This window comes from Accipiter gentilis, chromosome 30 (assembly GCF_929443795.1).
Source record: "Accipiter gentilis chromosome 30, bAccGen1.1, whole genome shotgun sequence".
Lineage (NCBI taxonomy): Eukaryota > Metazoa > Chordata > Aves > Accipitriformes > Accipitridae > Astur > Astur gentilis.
In genome coordinates, this window is record NC_064909.1 from 15,679,565 (window position 1) to 15,697,466 (window position 17,902).

The 17,902-nt window shown below is 47.5% G+C and overlaps 1 protein-coding gene across 3 annotated transcripts in view; it reads left to right on the forward strand.

Moving 5' to 3' along the window:
• COQ8A (coenzyme Q8A) overlaps positions 1–17,454 on the forward strand; it is a 48,246-nt gene extending 30,792 nt beyond the window's left edge. For all 3 annotated transcript variants that reach the window (XM_049833632.1, XM_049833633.1, XM_049833635.1), the window contains 10 exons: positions 2,534–2,656; positions 6,759–6,844; positions 7,975–8,115; positions 9,333–9,414; positions 10,816–10,909; positions 11,813–11,954; positions 13,783–13,890; positions 14,635–14,700; positions 15,468–15,554; positions 16,048–17,454. In XM_049833632.1, the coding sequence (XP_049689589.1) occupies positions 2,534–2,656; positions 6,759–6,844; positions 7,975–8,115; positions 9,333–9,414; positions 10,816–10,909; positions 11,813–11,954; positions 13,783–13,890; positions 14,635–14,700; positions 15,468–15,554; positions 16,048–16,341 (1,223 nt within the window). In that variant the 3' untranslated portion in view covers positions 16,342–17,454. The remainder of the gene's footprint in view (positions 1–2,533; positions 2,657–6,758; positions 6,845–7,974; positions 8,116–9,332; positions 9,415–10,815; positions 10,910–11,812; positions 11,955–13,782; positions 13,891–14,634; positions 14,701–15,467; positions 15,555–16,047) is intronic.
• The last annotated feature ends 448 nt before the right edge of the window (positions 17,455–17,902 follow it).

Below are 17,902 nucleotides of genomic sequence, written 5' to 3' on the forward strand. Positions count from 1 at the left end.
TTAACTAACTCCTTTATCCTGCTGTAGCCTCAAAGGAGGATGTTTTTATGTGCAGGTGGTGTGAAGGAAGGTAAGGCTTTGATGTTCTTTTTCTGATGGGACAGTTGAGATGGGATCAGTGAGAGCCAGAGCTCTGATAGATGGCTGCAAACACTCCACTCTCCAGAGCCAGCTGTTCAAGTGTGCAAAGCCAGATCCTTCTGCACTGGGCATCTACCTATTCAGTCTCTCAGACTCCTTACGTCCAGGATCCAGAGCAAAATGTGCTCTCAGGGTTGCTGTGTGGGATGCAAATGGTGACTTCTGGGCCTCTCCTTTTCTGCATCCCGCTCTCAAGAGAAGGATAGCTGTCCTCTGTACTCCCTCCTGGTGTTTTTATTTCTCTCTCCTTTTTATGTACATTCGTTACTTAGGATGGGGATTTGTACGGATAGATGTCCCCCATGCAGTGCCATCTTGCTGCTCTCCCACAAAACGGGTAAAGGAGAGAGAGAGGGGGGTTGAAGGACAGGGGACGGCAGGGCTTGGTGCCTCTGTGCACTGCCAGTGGAGAGTTCAGTGGTATCACTTCTCTAGGGAAAGCTTTGTAAGCAAGCCAACTGCTTGCAGGGGCTGAAGGGTGTCTGTCAGACCAGTAGCATGCTTAGCACCTCAAGGAAGTGGTACCAAGTTGTGTGAGCTACCAGAGTTAGACAGCAGCTACTAAAGTCTGACTCTCGGTTCTTTTTCCTGTCCCCTGGCCAGTCTAGGCTCCCATTGTATACCTTCCTGAGAGCTAGCTGGAGATGGAGAGGATCTCTTGCTGCTGTAGGTACTACATGACACACCAGTAATTTCCATCTGCCTGAGATCTTCAGGACTGTTGCAGCTGCTGTGCCTTTTTGGGCCCTGCTTGTTGTATATGGGGGCTTCAGCTGTTCTGTACTTAGTACCCTTTCCTCTGATGTGTTGAAAAAAATACTGTAGCTCCAAGATCAGCATAGCAGCTGTGGGCCCTGCAGCCTGGCTGGAAGACCTGACCTTCCTCCTGCTTGGCTGTCCATCAGCAGGAGCTGATCTGTAGCCCCAAGAGAAGTAGTTGGCGGGTGCCTGCTTGCGCCCTCTGTCCCTACTCTACTGGGCATCACTCTGGAGAAGAAGTTTTGGGTTGCTTCTCCCAAAGGGACCAGAAAATGGAATCAGGGTCTGCTTCCCTCTCCCTTTAAAAAAAATAATAAATAAGTGGACGGGTAGTGCTTCTTATGCCACATAAAAAGCATGTTGCATACTTGAAACTGTGGTACTGGTGTGTTGATGGCTGCAATGACCACTTAGTGAGCCTGCCAGACATCAGGCTTTACCTGTTCTTGGGGACAGGAATGTGTTTGTATCAGTATGTATATTTTGGGCCTTGTTCTGTGCAAGCTGATGCTTGCATGGCTGCTGATGAGAGTAAGGACAGAAGGGTTTGACCTCCTCCCTGCATGGCCTCTACACGCAGTCAGAACAAGAACATTGAAATGTTCTCCTGTCTAAAGGCAGCATCTTTCTCAGTAGCAAGCTGCCCATAAGAACGTGGCGAGGAACACCATGCATGTGTGAGGATGTAAGAGGGAAAAAGGTTGGCGATCTTGACAACAGGAATAATTTTTCCTTCCAGCACAATTGTCCAAGAGCATGGTGTCACAGATGAGAGCTCCTGCTGTGCTACTCCTTTGAGGACTATCTCCAGCCTCCCTGGATTTGACTAGCTTGATTAACCTCATCACAGATTTGCAATCTGCTGCTTTTTCAAAATGCTATATGCAGCCATGGTGTTTTGGGGTTATGGTGTTAGGAGAGTTTGTTTTGCCTATGCATCAGGAGACAGTAAATTTCAGTTTGGTAGAAAAGAAAGTTATTGTGGACTTGGAGATGTGAAAGCTTTTTCTGGTCTCTATGGATTTCTAGTGCACGCTCTGGATGTGCAATTGCACAGTAATATGTGTTTGTGTATGATCATATGTGTTTCAGGCAAGAATAATTTGGTATGAGAAAACAGGTTTGGTACTGGTGTAAATCCTTGCTTCTACCCTAAGAAGTGCTAAGAAGCACATTCTCAGTCTACTATGCCAGTGTGCTGTCAAGGCTTTTGACAATTCCTTCTTGCTGTGGCTCACTCCTACTGTTCTTCTGACGCTATGGCTATGCTACGGCCTATGGTGTGGGACTTTGGAGACCTTTATGTAGTGTTTTAGGCTGAGCTAGCTGGTACAGTGAGTTCAAGCACCAACATCTGCCCAGGAGATCCTGGACAGTGCGTAGCAGCATAGACATTCATGGCAGCTGTGACTTGCTGCCGTTGGCCCTCCAGCCAGCAATGTCAAAGTGGTCACAAGATACGTGTACAACTTCAGTCTATGCCCCTGGGTTGCGGTGAAGGCTTTGAGTGTACTCCTAGTTTGATTTCTCTGGGGAAGGGCAGATCTCTTGTTGAATGTGGGCTAACATGATGAAGTGAGCTTGCTGAGATAAGGGTGGTGTTCATCCATACGCTTTCTCTCCTTCCCCTCAGGAAAGAAAGCAGTGATGGATTCTAGCCCATTCCTGTCGGAGGCCAATGCAGAAAGAATCGTGAGAACCTTGTGCAAGGTCCGGGGAGCGGCACTGAAGCTGGGACAGATGTTAAGCATTCAAGGTAAGTGGTAACATAGGTCCTCAGCTATCCCCCTTAGTGCTGCCAGGTGGGGCAGTTGACTTCTTGTGATACATGGTCAGTTGTCTGGAATCAGCATCAAATGAATGTGGAGAGATTGCACAAATGGCTTTTTTATGTGAGAGCAGTGATGGAGATATGTTTGATTCAGTTCAGTCCAATACCAGCATGAAATAACTAGATGTGTGCACTATATACCACTGCTTTCCCACTGTCCCCATTGTGTCAGGCACACAAATGAAACTGGCTGAAAATAAGGTGACGCTGTCTGTGAATTTTAATGCCTATGTTAAAAGCAATTGTTGAGAAGCAGAGCTACATCGCACTCTACATGCAGGTGTCCTGCTAGAAAGGAGGACGATGGCAAGAACATGATCCTGTTCTTTGTTCACCAAAAGTGGTCAAGGTTATATCCACAGCCCTCTCCCATTATAGCAACCTGTTTGTGGTTTACATGCTTTGCTGGCACTGAAGCTTTGCTGGCAAGGCCAGTACAGCTGATAATCTTATCAGGTATAAAACACTTGTTTTCATCTTGGGGAGACTTCAAACTGATACTTACTCCATTGGGCTCTGAAGTCAGTGAACACAGGTGAAAGCATGAGAGACATCAGTATGTGCACTGAACTGTTAGGTTACTCCTGGGGGATAGAAGGTGTGCTGAATTCAGACCTTATCTGGACCTATCCACTTTGCCTTCCTGCCCAACTTGATAGGGAAGGAAGAACCAGCCAAAAATAGCTGTTACACTTGTCTGGAAATAGCTTTCAAGATGGCTGTGAAACTGAGTCAGTGTCTGAGTGTTTGAAGTACTTGGCTTGCTTGGCTTGTGCTTCTACTTGACTTTTTGTAGGTGTTGACTGATGAGGCTGGATCTAGTATGGTATTAAATAACTTGGGCTAGCCAATAAAGCAAGACCAGCTCCCTGTTCCAGAGATCCCTGACTCTGGCATTTCATCGTTGTTCGTTTGCTAATCACTTGGTTTAGGTGCATGCCAGGCTGATAGCAATATTAACAAACCTAGGTGGGAGGCAGCAGCTGCTGTGTCAAAAGCTGCTGCCCATATGCTGTTCTCCCTCTCAAAACTGCCAGGTGCCAAAGACTGATCGCTCACAGTGCAGATCCAGGAGGAGTGCTTGTCCTCCTTGCTTGCTGTGGCCAGTGCCTCTGGTATGTGGGGTGAGTGAGCCATGTCTGGAAATCAGCTCTGAAGTTAACTTGTCTACCATAGGTGGGGATTAATTTAAAATTCTTGGGACACTATTGAGTTGCACCTGGCATGGATGTGAGTGAAGATGGATGTGAGTAAAGAAGGAATAGATGTCAAAGACCAGCTTTGAGGAGCAGAAATGCTCTGGATTTTGTCACTTGCCTGCTGTCTCTTAATGTTACTGAGCTCTGGCAGGAGTGTCAAACGCTTGCTGATTGACTTCACTTTGGTGTCAAGAACATACAGGCCTTCAGCAACCTCAGTGGTGCTGTCCAGCTCTCACTTGACTCTTACGACAAGTCCCTGGAGTGCTGCAATGCCTGGCGAGAACATAGGCCCCTGGTAACCTCACTGGGGGAACAGTTGTGGTGAAATAAGTTAGACACTTCCAACAGCACAGAGTATCAAGCTCTTGGGCTGGCTGTTTGGACAGGAGGGTTTCACACAGTTCCTGCCACTTTGTGGGCTTTTCTGTGGCCTGGTGAATATGAATTGGCTCCTTCTATTAACAGGGATGTGTGCTAATTGAGCACAGTAGCTCCATGTTGACTTGTCCAGGTGCAGTAGAGCACCTGCGAGCTAAACCACCCAGAAGTTACAAAGCACTATCCTTAAAAACCCTGATGTCTGCTTCTGAGAGTCAGTGGATTTGTTGGGGACCCACATCCCTGAAGGTCATGCTGAGGGATTGAAAGGATGCCAAGGGCTCAAAATCATCCTGTGTTCTGACGTGTGTACTCTGGAAGGTGTTGGAAAGGCAGTTGCGTTTGCCAGTTGAGAGTGCCCTGCCTTGACTCTTGCTTTGTGTTTTATTCCCGGTAAGGCTGCCTCAGTTTACCACAAAGACGTATAACCTTATTCATCAGCATGTTGTAAGCCTCATTTTGTCAGAGTTTGCTCCATAGCATGACTGATTTTTAATGTTGCTGCTGAGTTTCTGTACAGTCGATCTGGACTTGCAGGTTTCTTGGCTATTTGGCATTGCGCTCATGAACAAAGCAGTGGTGGTCAAGCAGCCCCGGTTAAGAATGCCGTCTCAGACTAAAGGTTGAAATACCTTGTGAGTTTTTTGGATGTCAGCAATAAGCAAAATAACAGAAGTTGATCCTATATGCCTGTGGCAGACCCTGATACCGTAACACAAATGGCTTCTGGGAGCAGGAGTCACTTTTAGTGAGGTCCATTCTCTTTCTGCACAGTCATCCTAGGAGGTGCAGGTTGTCATGTTACAGCATGATGGTTAATACTTTCACATACCCCTGGGAATAGTTTTTATAATGTTCGGAGGCTTGGCAGCAATACGCCATCAATGACAGAGCAGAACTTTCTTTCAGTGTCTGGAATGCACATACAAATGCAACGTCTAGCCTTCTTGTAGGGCGGTAACATCACAGCGGGAGTTTTACTTGCTGTTCCTGCAAAGCCTGTTAATCTCTGACTTGCAGTGACAGAATGGGAGTTTGTCTTAAAAACTCCTGTTGATTCCACAGTGGGGTTTTGGTAGTACTTTTAGATGCTGCTCATGGCTTCAGTAGGAATTTCTAAACGATGCTGAGTGTTAATGTCATGTCTCTGCATTATGTATCTTTCTCCCGCCATTCCTTTCATCCCCTCTTCCCAGGACAGTGCTCTTAAGGTAGCTGTTTGTTTCCTGGGATAGACTTATGGCTGCACATGCATCTGTAAATGCAGAGGAATGGCAGATTTTTATTTGACTGTCACAAGTGCATTTTCAGGTTGAGTTCTCAAGATTAAGGCTGGTAGCCTGGACTTTTCCAGTGTTGGGAGAGCAGCAGATAAATCTAATTCATCTATAATCCTTTATGAAATGAAAAGTTTGCCAGAACTGGTGGCTTTTCTTTGAGCTGTTGTAAAGCCTTTGCTCAAAGGAGAGGACTAATCTTTCAAGATGCTCCTAGCCCTCCTCTTTCTTATGAGTGTAAATATTTACTTGCTAAATCCTTCTGACTCTTAAAATAACTTACTTTTGGCTCAGCTGTGTTTTCTTCTGCCCACTTGTAGTTGCTTTGCATTTGGGTAGTTGTTTACAGTAGCAGATGCTGACTCTTGATTTCTCTAAGAGTTCAGTGCTTGTGTAAGTGGTGTTTTACCATTGCACAGTTTTCTAGAGAAGCTGCTGCCCCTTAGAATGAACTGGAGTAAACCATGCTATGAACCTGGGAGCGTTGGGATGACTCTCCAGAGGGTTCCTTCTGTGACCTGTGTTTCCATGACAGAGTGTACTCTCTTAGACCTGAATGCCGTCCTGTTGTCAGCAAGAAGATGGGCTGGTGGATGACAGAGGCTTGTGCAGAGCACTCTGCTCTTGGGTTTGTGCAACCTGCCATCACACCAAAAGCCTCTGTGCTGTGTGGAGCTGCCCACTGCTCTTGGCAATGCTGCTGGACAAAGCTCAGGAGCTCTATGACAACTGATGCTTGATTCCAAAGTATAAAAAACTTCTCAGCATACAGCCTTCTAGTGTATTCATACTTTGTCTTTCCCTTGGTAATTGGGAGGGGATGCACAGAAATTTTCTGCTGCTGCAGCAGGAGGGTGGCTTAGGAGATGTTTGGGTAATACGCAGGGTTTTTTGCCAGAGTGAAAAGGAAGGAGTAGTTTTTTCCCTTTATTTTGCTACTTGTGCACAGGGTTTCTGTTTGTCTCATTTGTAAAGGTATGGTGCCTCAGGTGCTACTTCTGGATATGGAGAGTTTCTGAACTGGAGTTATTTCCAAACCCTTCACTGGGGTGTGCTTGGGGACAGTCCAACCTGGCTTGTCTGAATGCAGGTGCAATTTTCTTTTTTTGCTGAAGAACAAGTGGAGAATGCAGTGCCTGAGCTGATTGCTGTGTACTTTTCCCTTGGCAGATGATGCCTTCATCAACCCCCATCTCCAGAGGATTTTTGAGCGTGTACGTCAGAGTGCTGACTTCATGCCGATAAAGCAGATGATGGTGAGGAATATTCCCTTCTGCCTATCAGGGGAAGGGAGACAATAACAAAATCGATGTCACCTGTGACATACCCCAGTAAGGGAAGTGGATGGGGATTTTTAAGAGTATTCTTTCAATAACTGTTGCTTATTTTCAATTGTGGGTAACATCTGATTCCTTATTTCAATCATGTGCTGCCATTTCTCTCCAGAACATTGAAGCTCTATCTTCTAGACACAGGGAAAAATGTTTTGTTTTGTTTTTTTATGTCCTGAGACTATGCTGATGGAACAGGATGCTGCATATGAATATGATTATAGGGTCTTGTTGAATGTACCCACCTCTTCTGTTTCCTCTCTCTCATCTTTCTCAGGGGTGTTAAGCCAGTGTCTAGAAGTACCTACATCTCACTTTAGAAACAGACTTACAAGCCTTAGTCTGATGGAAAATTAACAGCAACCTTGTCCTTACTTTTTTTGGTTAAATCTGATCCACCATTAAGAAGACCCAGAGTGAAGCAAACTAAGTTTGCTTTCCCCAGTGTACATGCTCTTTCTTTCTCTCTACATTCCTCTGTAAATTAAGATGCGAAGGGTGATGCAAAAGGAATTGCCAGCACTACTTATCTTCTGGAGGACACTGAGCAGAGCCAGAACTTAAATATGGCAGTCTGGCATTGTAGCAAAAAAGCTGTTAAAGCAGGCTGTGGTGTTTAATTGTCAATATTGCCTTAAAGAGAGTAATTCTTGCATGTCTGGATTGCTTCTATTCAGCTTGGCAGCATGATGAAAGAGGAGAAATATCTAACTCCTTGCTTGTTTTCTAGAAGATAGCAAGTGGCACCAAAAAGGGGACTTTTATATTGCTAAGGCGGTGGTGTTTGTGCTAAAGTTCTCTGTCCTTTAGGCCAGAGCAACAGAGCCTCACACAGATCTGGTCAGCATCTGTTTAGTGCTGGGGGAGCACTGCTGGCTGGACCACTCCTCGAAATGGTGTGCAATGATGAAGAAGGGAGGACAATCTAGAAAGTAGGGTGTAGGTACTCAGAACTACTATAGGCTGTGTGAGTCACATTAGAGGAATGTGATTTCCAATAGCGAAAATCTTAGATCTTTGCTTCCTGTACCTTGATGCTTTCTTTTTATTTGTAGAAAACTCTGAACAACGATCTTGGCCCCAACTGGAGGGATAAACTGGAGTCCTTTGAAGAACGCCCCTTTGCTGCTGCTTCAATTGGTCAGGTTCACCTGGCACGCTTGAAAAATGGGAAGGAAGTTGCCATGAAAATCCAGGTGGGCTTTAGACACCAGCTTGTCTCTTGTCTGTGCCCCATAGAAAGGCAGGGGCGTTGCATATGTATGTTTACTGCTAGACAGATAAGGAACATTTTAATGCAAGTGAAAATTTGGGTCCAGCAATATTGTACCTAGTGCAAGCAGAAGGGAGGGACAGAAAACTTGCAGCTCGAGCCAGCCTCTGACTCCAGATGGGCGGGAGTCATCACATAGGTATAGCACTGCAGTGTGGGGATAATGGTGGTGAGGGACTGCTCGTGCTCTTAGGGCTGTGTGCCAAGGTCCTACCTGCTCCATAGGTCAGTCCCCTCTCTGGGATGTCCACATGCCCCTTTCTGGCCACAGCCCAAAGGTTAAAGAAGTTTTAAGTGACAAGCAGGCAGCGCTGACTGTTGAGCAATGGCAGTCTGATGGTGCAGGAGGCTATTCAACTCGCCCTAAAGCTGTCAGCAACTTCAAGTGGGTATTTCTAACCGAATTGAGTTCTGGAGCTGAAACCCCTTGCACAACATGGTTTAGAATCCAAAGGAGTGGGATCCCTTGCTGCCTGAGCAGGGTCCCAGGCAAAGTTGGTCATCTGGTTGGTGTTTTTTGTAAAGTGGGGAGACTTTAGAAACAGTATGGCTGGGTACTGGTGTCATCTTCTCAAGCCATTTGTGTCCCAAGTACTCTCTGAAGTTTAGGCTAAGGTAAAAGCAATGGAAAGTTAATCCTGTAGCATCAGCATGCATTCTGCTCCACAGCAGTACAGGCCAGTTCCCTTGACGGACAAGGTGAGAAAGAACAGGAGGAACCTTTGCCAGGACTGGGCTGGGGCCTCACCGCTTGCCCTCCTGCTGTAGATATAATGCTCTGGGGCTGTCAGTGGCATGTGCTTTCAGCTGTGGTAGGGAAATGACCGCCACCTCTGTCGTGAGATTTGTGTGTCTGAGAACCTTTAATGTGTTGGAAGAGTCTCTGTCAGAGTACATGAACAGGCATTTCATTGCAAGGAGCTGCATCTTAGCCTGTCTCTGTCCCATTCTAGATGCACGGCTTTAAATAAGCTTTTTAGAGGAGGGGTGTGTTGCTTGGGTATTTCCTGGTTCATGGCCAGGCTGTAGGTGCCTGTGTTGTGGGTATCAGTGGATGTTGAGCTGGAAGGTGTTTTTATCTTACTTTCTACAATCTGGTCATCTAGTCTCAACACTGCCCTCTCCCATTCTGTTCTGCAGTACCCCGGAGTCGCCCAGAGCATCAACAGTGATGTTAACAACCTGATGACTGTCTTGAGCATGAGCAATATTCTCCCTGAAGGTAAAAAGATGGAGACCCTTGGCAGGCCCTGTGTTCCTGCTGGTACATGTTGAGCTCTGCCAGCCCCTTTCAAGCAGTGCATTGCATACTTCTCTCCATAGACTGGAGGGAGGAAACAGCCTCAAGGAAGCAGTGAAAAGGACTTGGGAATTGCTAAGTCTGCCCAGGAGCAGGTCTCCTGCAGAAAGCAGGAGAGGTAGTGGATGTGGCCAACCTGGGGAGCTGTGCTCTGCTTCCCTCTCCTACTGCAGATCTGCCACTGCTTTTGCTAGGCACGTGCCTGCTCCAGTATCCACTCAGTGGGGTGGGAAGTGCACCTGTGTGGGGTTTTCCTGGCCACGAGTAATGTGCGCTTGTCTCTGTGCGCTCTTTATAGTAAAGGACCCATAGGGACTCTTGGCAAAGTATAAAGTGTCTGGGTATACTCACTTTTGATGGCTTTCTAGGCATGAAGTGTGGGCAGTGTTCAGGTTAGGTAGTCTTGCTTTGTCCCTGTTATTTTCTGGTACATTTGGCAGAACTCATTCTTCTCCATGTGTCCTGTACCCCTCCATGCTTGCCGTTCTCTGTTCTTCCCAATCATTCTCTGGTCTTCCCAGAGTTGTGGAGAGGTGGAGAACTGTCAGACTTGGAGCTTGCTCAGTGTCCCAGCACACAGATAAGTCCCTTTTCCCACAGGGAATGCAGGACTTACTACTCCTTTTTTTTTCCAAATATCTGCCTGTAGCAGCTGTAAATCTTACTGGAACTGTACAAATACTGCTTTAAAATTAGGCAGGGTGCTGACAAAACCTGGGACTGTTGTCTGTGATGGCTGGGCAGGGCCCTGCAGGGGCTGCTGCAGTCCCAGCCATGTCTGGCCCAAGTAGAAGATTAGTTTTCCAGCTCCAAGATGGAGAAGACTGGACTTGGCAACTTGGGCTCCGGCTATGTGCTGCTGCAGTTCATTGTCGTAGTCATGCTGACTGTTTCTGCGTGGCAGTGCCTGCTCCCAGTTGTAGGCAGATATGGTTTGGAGCCTTTTGCGCTGCTTTTGCCCAGGCTAGTGTTTGGGTGCTTCTGCTCCTTGGTGTGTGTCTCTGTACAGCCATGCCAATACCAGGAACTGACAGCTTGGGCTGTGGTGTGGGAGCTGGGGGCAGAGAGAGCCCTAATGTACAAGAACGATGTGAATGTACCTTGCTTTAGGAGCAGCTGGGTAGAGTTGGCCTGGGATTACCTGCAGAACCTGTATCTAGTTGGAAATATGCTTTGGCTCTCTGGGGCCTTTTGTACTCTTCAGCTCAGAGCTGGCTGGATAGCAGGCTGCTCCTCAACTGCAGCTCTGGAAAGCTTAGCCCGAGGGGCTCGTTTTTGTTTTTTTTTCTAAGCCTGCTCTCTTCTCTCCTGTTTGACTTTCAGGTTTGTTCCCTGAGCACTTGATTGAAGTCCTGAGCAGAGAGCTGGCCCTGGAGTGTGACTATCAGAGAGAAGCTGCCTGTGCAAAGAAATTTCAGTATGTTCACACCATTGCCTTCAGCCCTTCCCATCTGCGTGTGTGTTTGTGAAATGCAGGAGAGGTTGCTTAACTTCAGGGACAGTGGGGAGATGAATGCCATGTCCTGGGGTAGGACATGGGTGCCTAGGTGTGTAGGGGAAGGGTGTGTGTTCATGTGATGCTGATGTTGAAGCATGGGGATGAGGCAGGTGGTTGCTATCCTCTCTCTTTCAGTGCGAGCCTATCTGTTTTACCACATGTGAAGGTACTGCAATAACTCTTGAGGCCAGAATTACCACATGGGAAGGTACCACAGTAACTGTTGAGGCCAGATTGCAGTGCTGTTCTGTGTACTCTTATGTCGGCCTGTTGTAAATTTCTCCCATCCTTTGGTCTAGGAGGTTTTTCAGTTCAGCCCTCTTACAGCAATTAACAGCATCAGCACTACCTGCTCCCTTGTGTTGCCTTAGCAGTGGGGATCAGATTGTTTTTACATGAAAGCTGGATGAGAGAGAGCTGCTGGTGGCTGGATGCTCCCTGTCCCTCTGCAGAACTGCCCCTATGACATTGCTCCCCTTGGAAAAGGCCTCTTTCTTCCATGTGTGTAGTCTCGCCCTGAAGCAAAGTGGGGTGAGCAGAGAGGCCCAGTGCCCCTTGATGTACCAGCCTGGAGCCCTCCTTAATGTCACTGCTCTGGCAGGAGATGTGACCTCAGGAGCCAGCAGCAGCTGTAAGTCACTGGCGTGGTTTCTTGTGACTTGATCCCCACTGTTAACTGCTGAGGAAAACTGCTCCTGGCAGCCACAGCCAGGGTGTGGGGAGAAGTTGTATGAAGGGGCTATGAGCTGTGCAAGGTGTTGCAGAGTGGCCGGGCTGCTCCGAGGGCTCCTAACCTTTTCCTCTCCTTTCTCCATCCCCTAGGGAGCTGCTGAAAGACCACCCCTTCTTTTATGTCCCAAGAGTAGTGGATGAACTGTGCACCAAGCATGTCCTGACTACAGAGCTGGTGTCTGGCTTCCCCTTGGATCAAGCAGTAGGGCTAAGCCAGGAGATTCGAAACGAGGTACTGGTCTTGCTTCTCCCCTTGCTCAGAGCAGCGTGCTTGGCCTGCCTGGTGACTGGGGGATGCTTTGTGGAAGGGCACACCCTGAGCAGTGCAAAGCAGGGCTGAAGTTGGGGACTGTCTGGAGCCTCTCAGAAGATTTCTGTGCAGGGAATTTGGCAGTGATGTTGGAGTCTCTCCAGGCTGGTCCAGGCCTTGCAGGCGCCAGCATTCAGCAGGGAGGGGCTGGAGGGGGTGAATGGCAAGGGTGACTGAAGGGGAGGTAGCCTAGCTGTGTAACTCCTAGATGCCCTGTTTCTGATGACCTTAAGGTTGGGAGGGATTGTCAGCTAGGGGAGAGGGGTTTTGTTTTGCAGCTGCTCTTTTGGGCAGGAGTGCAGAATCGTCTCAGTGCAAGCCATTGGGTGTCATCCTGTCCTGTGGGACTGACCTGTGCTGTACAGGGCTGCTGGAAAAGTACCTCTCGGTAAACAGGAGGGGGGATGTGAGGATGGGTAGGCGTCGATGCTGAATATAGCAAGGGATTGGAGCGCTGTGGTGGGACAAGCAGCTGCTCTAGTAGCAGAAATAACTGTCCTGGTATTTGGATATTTTTTTTTTTGTCTTGGTGTGAGCTGTCAGCTGTTAGCAGGTCACTGGGGAAGAGGGCAGAGTATGTTCCTCTAGATAAACAGATCTCGGCGTCATATTGGACTTGAAGCTATGCCAGAGCTGGCTGCCCGTGTCCCCTGAGCTGTCTGTTTTTAGGGCTTGACCACTCTGATGAGCTGCTGTATCATCAGGGCTGCTTTTAAAAGGTTGTGAGGTGGGATGTTGCTGCAGGAACAGTCCTCCTTTCCTGTAAGTGACTGGCCTTGCTGACACACAGCCTCCTGACCCAAATAGCAGTGTCCTCTGATAGACTCTGACTTGCATTTGGTCCTCTCCTCCTTCTTGATGTTTCACTCAGCTCTGCAGAAGCTGAAGAGGGGCAGAATGAGGCTGGCAATTCTTCTGCTGAACAGGCTCTAGCTTAAATATCCTCACAGAAAAGCTCTGCTGCAGTAACTCAGCAGTGGGCTCTTCAGAGACTGCTACTCTTGCTTCCCCCCATGCCTGTCAGTCCCAAAGTGTGGGTCTGCTGCTCCTCCCTCAAGCTGGGTCAGTGCTGAGCCCAGCAGAAGACTTGGCTGAGGAGTACATGGTGGGCAGGTGTATATATCTAGTGAAGAGCGCTCTCAGTAATGGTTTGGTCTTAGTTCTGTATGTTGTTTGGCAGCTTTACAGGAAGAGACTCTCTTCTTTAGCTTCTTTAGGCCTTTACCTTTAAAATGCCCTTGAACTGCATCTCCTTTCCCCTGAGCTGCCTCAACTTAATTTTGGCCAGGGTCCTGCAGGACTTTCCACCAGGGTAGGCTGTAATGCTCTACTGGCCTCCCCCACCTCTGCTTCTGTATCCCTCTTTGCACTGTGAAGATGTTCCGTTGGTCTCAAAGCAACAACCAAGTGCGTAGTCAAAGCTGTCAAGGTAAAAGGCGGGACCAGGACACAGTAACATGTGCAGTTGCAGGACCCCTGGAGCCTGCTGTTCTCAGTTGCCAGATACAGGGTAGCAACCTCTCTGGAGGCACATGCAGGGGCTGTTATGAACTACAGCTCAGGCTGATGTAAACCTTGCACGGCACCTGTGCTGTCTGCTGAGGATGTCCCATGGCAGGTGTGGGCTGGGAGTTGCTGAGAGGTGCTCCCTCACCTGTGTTCCCTGTTTGCTAATGCCTGCTGTAAATTACATGTGTGAGTAGGGCTTGCTGCCCTTCTGACTTGCTGCTTTCTCTTCTTGCTTTTCAAGATCTGTCACAACATCCTGGTCCTGTGCCTGCGGGAGCTGTTTGAGTTCAGGTACATGCAGACTGACCCAAACTGGTCGAACTTCTTCTATGACCCACAGCTGCACAAGGTAAGCCCAAGGAGCCGCTGTTCTGCCTGTCTAAGAGCTGGTTTTCACCAGCTTTTGACTATTCCCCATTCCCACAGTTTAAGGAGCCCTTAATGAGATTCTCTCAGATTCCTGTCCTCGATCCGTGGGCAGGTAGGATAGCGAAACCTGTCCCTTTGCCAGTTGTCCTCACTTGGTCTGGGTAGGAGAGCAGGGCTCCTGGAACCCTGGCTGGCTGCCTGTCTTCGGCCTTAGATCCAGTCACAGCTACTTTGTACTTCTCAGGGTCTGTTTTGAAGCTGGTCAGTGGGAAGTTGCAGCTGGCAGTGTTCTACCAGGGCACACCTGAGCCAAGGACTCTTTAGTTAAATGCTCGTCTTGTGCTGTGCTGAAGATAAGGGTAGCAATTACAGATGTCCTGCTGCTTGGCTTGGCTGTTTGCTTGTGCCCTGCAGGTCAAATGGTATTGCTTGTTTATTCCTGGGGTCTGTGTTGGAAAGTGCTGGGAAAAGGTTCTGTGCTGCTCTGCCCCCACACAGAAAGCCTGAGTGGAGTTACCAGCTGAGCAGGTGTGACTGTGAGCATAGACCATACCTCCTCCGCTATGTACTAGCGCAAACGTTTGTGCTGCTGTCAGGGAATAAAGGAGATGGGGGAAAGCTGAGCTGCAGTGGAAAGGCTCTCCAGCCAGCTGAGCTTCCTGAAGACATCAGAAGTCTTCTTGACAGTTGACACTGTAATACAGGTGGGTTTGTCCATTTCCAGGTGGCCCTGCTGGACTTTGGAGCAACACGAGGGTTCGATGAGAAGTTCACAGATGTCTACATAGAGGTGAGGACTTGCACTGTGTCCTACAGTGCTGCACTGGGGGTCTTAGCATATTTGCAAAATTATGCTTATCTCTTAGCTGTATCCCTTTTTACCCTGAATGCACTTTGGGTGTGGAGGGAAGCAGGGCTGGAAGCAAGAGGGAGATAGAGGTCTGGTCCTGTTTCATCCCTCACCACAGCCTTCTGCATGTCTACTGCAAGCCTCTGGCTGTCTGAGTTTGGGTGTTTAAGCTGCATGATAAACATGGAGAACTGTAATGTTGCTTATTGGGAGACTTGAGCATATCAGAACACTCAGAATTCAGTGATGTTTATATGAAGGTATGCAGGAATTGCTTGTCCTGTTCACTGTCTCTTCCTGTGATTTCTAGCTTGCTTACAGACTGAAAAATTTACGTGAAGTTGTACGTGCTTCCTTTGTGATCACCATGTTGATAAATTGAGCTGCAAGGGCCAGCAGATGTCACCTAAAGCTTCTCACAGTTGGCTCTACTATTTTGTTGGGGGAGGGACTGATTGATTCATGAAGGTTTTTTTATGTCCCTTATGTTCTCTGTGTTATGTATAGCCCTACTGGGAAGAGCTTTGGAGAGCCAGCAGCTCTTTTTACCAGTAGCTCTTAAACTGGCCAACATGACCCCTGAAGATGAGGGCAGAGGCAAGGAAGTGAGCAGGCAGCATGTGTACCTGTAGCCTACATAGTAGTCCTGTACTCAAAACATTTTTCAGTTATCCCCCAGCCCTCCTGAAAGTGTTCCTCCTATTCAGGTAATCAAGGCAGCTGCTGACATGGACAGAGAGAGAGTACTGAAGAAGTCCATTGAAATGAAATTCCTCACTGGCTATGAAATCAAGGTATGGAGCAGAAGGGTCTGCTTTTAGTGGTGGCCACTGATAAGTTTGTTGCGGGTCTGTGGACTTCCCCAGATTTACTGATGTGGTAAAAGCCGATGTCAGTCTGAAAGCCCTGTTGATAAGGATGAGGGAGGAGGGCAAAAAAGGTTTTGGCTTTTGTTCTCTCACTTCCTTCTGGGAGCAGGAGCAGTAACGATGATACAGCTAGCCCCCAAACCACTGTCCTTCCTTCTCTCCCCCAGCAAGACCCTGCAGGTGCTGATGACTGCTGAAATTTTATGACTGGGCAGATGGTCTTCTGGAAGGTTTAGTTGCTCAAATCTGTATTAATCAAATGTCCATCAGTCTTGCTGGGGGCTGGAGGTCACCTTTGTTATGGGTATAGCTAGGTATTTCTCCTGAGCTGCTGCTCTTAGGGCTAGCATTTTTCCTTTTCCTCCCTGGTGGTTAAAATAGCTAGTGATGTTATTTATGCCTCTTTCCTTTTGGGCAGGAAATGGAAGATGCCCACTTAAATGCTGTCCTCATCCTGGGAGAGGCTTTTGCATCTGAGGAACCTTTTGATTTCGGCAACCAAAGCACCACTGAAAAGATCCATGGTTTAATCCCAGTCATGCTGAAGCACCGTCTTGTACCTCCGCCAGAGGAGACCTACTCTCTTCATCGGAAGATGGGGGGTTCTTTCCTTATCTGCACCAAACTGAAGGCCAAAATTCCCTGCAAAAACATGTTCCACGAGGCATATAGCAAATACTGGAGCAGTAGGGGCAAGAAGCCAGAGGATTAGTAAGAATGAACTAACATGTCTTGTTCTGAGGGCTCAGTTCATCTGAGCCTTGCAGAGAGCGTTCTAGCCTCCCATGCGTTGCACCCCAGCTCTCCATCCTCTTGAGATGCAGCAGCCTGTGTCCCGGAAGCCAAGTGTGCGTTTCACAAGAACAAAGCTGTTCTTTCACGCTGTGTCTGTCCCACACTGACTGCCAGTACAGTCTGCAGGAAACTATCTTCTTGAGTGCTTCTGTACTGTTTCAAGGCACCAGCCGACTACCTTGAACACATTTTTAATATTGTGATGGTGGCTGCATATTGATTGGGTTTTATAATGAGTAGGGGAAGGAGGACAAGAGCAGAATTTAATATTGAAACCTGTTTGTAATTCTTCAAAAATCATTTTTTTAAAAGCCTTCCCTTTTTCATGCTAAGGTGGAATTCAAGTAGTGTTCATACTGTGAATTATAGGATGAAATACTAAGGTGTACCCTACCACAGACACATTCAGCACCTCTCCCCCATTTTTGTAAGTCAGTCAAGTGGTAGCAGTCTAAGAACCCTCCTGGATTTTAGTGACATTGATTTAATTCAAGGAGGCTGCGTGTGTGTACATAGGATGAAGTTTCATGCTTTCTGCCTCTTTTTGGCTTGCAAGCTAAACATAGGAAATATTTTAAAAAAAATCTGAGAATTGAGTGCCAATCTCTTTTTAAACACACACATACACTCACACAACCCATCTCAGTTCTGGGAGTCAAATATGTAATCAACAGAGCTATATCTGAGCACAAATAGTGGGATTCTTCACTGTCTGGTAGGTATCGGCTTTCCTGAGGGTAAGTTAGATAAGCTCCAATTCTGACACCAATTGCTTGCTGGACTCCTAACCAAGAACCTCGTCTGTCTATCTCTGTTTTCTTGTAATGCAGAACTTAGTCCAAGGCAGACAAACCAGTAATGTCTCTCATGAGCATTTCAAGCTTTTGCTGAAATGTCACACATTTAAAACCAGACGCACAGTTTTAAACTATTGGAGTCAAGCTAGGAAATTTACTTCCTTAGATTTTTGTACAAAGCCTGTACCTGTATGACTTCCTGATTTCAATAAAAAAGTGCTTGTGCGGTGGGCCTTCTGCCTGCAGTTTTTTCATCTGCTGGTGTGGTAATGAATAGCCAAGTAAGTGAACCATGTCCTGTTCTGTGGGATAAACAGGAGTTGAGCAGAAGGGAGCTTCCAAGTTTCCTTGTTTCAGCTGTAGTTTGCTCAAGGAATTGCTACTACCCTTGTGAAGCCATCTAACTGTGGCCTACTTATTCCTCCACCTTTCCATTGCAGCTGTGTCACTAGTACCAGCAGTGATGGTGACCAGTTTACCAGAAGGACATCAGCCTGAGCATCTGCTGGGCCATGAAAATCCCTGGTAATTGACTTCTTTTCTTGTTTTCCTTTGTTTTAATCACTCTGTTACCAGCCTCCTGGACACAGGTCTTTTGCCTTTCCTCCACTTTTGAAGAAAGAGTGGCTGCTGGATTTGATACTTAACCGGGTGCTAGTAAGGCAGATGTCCTCATCTGGC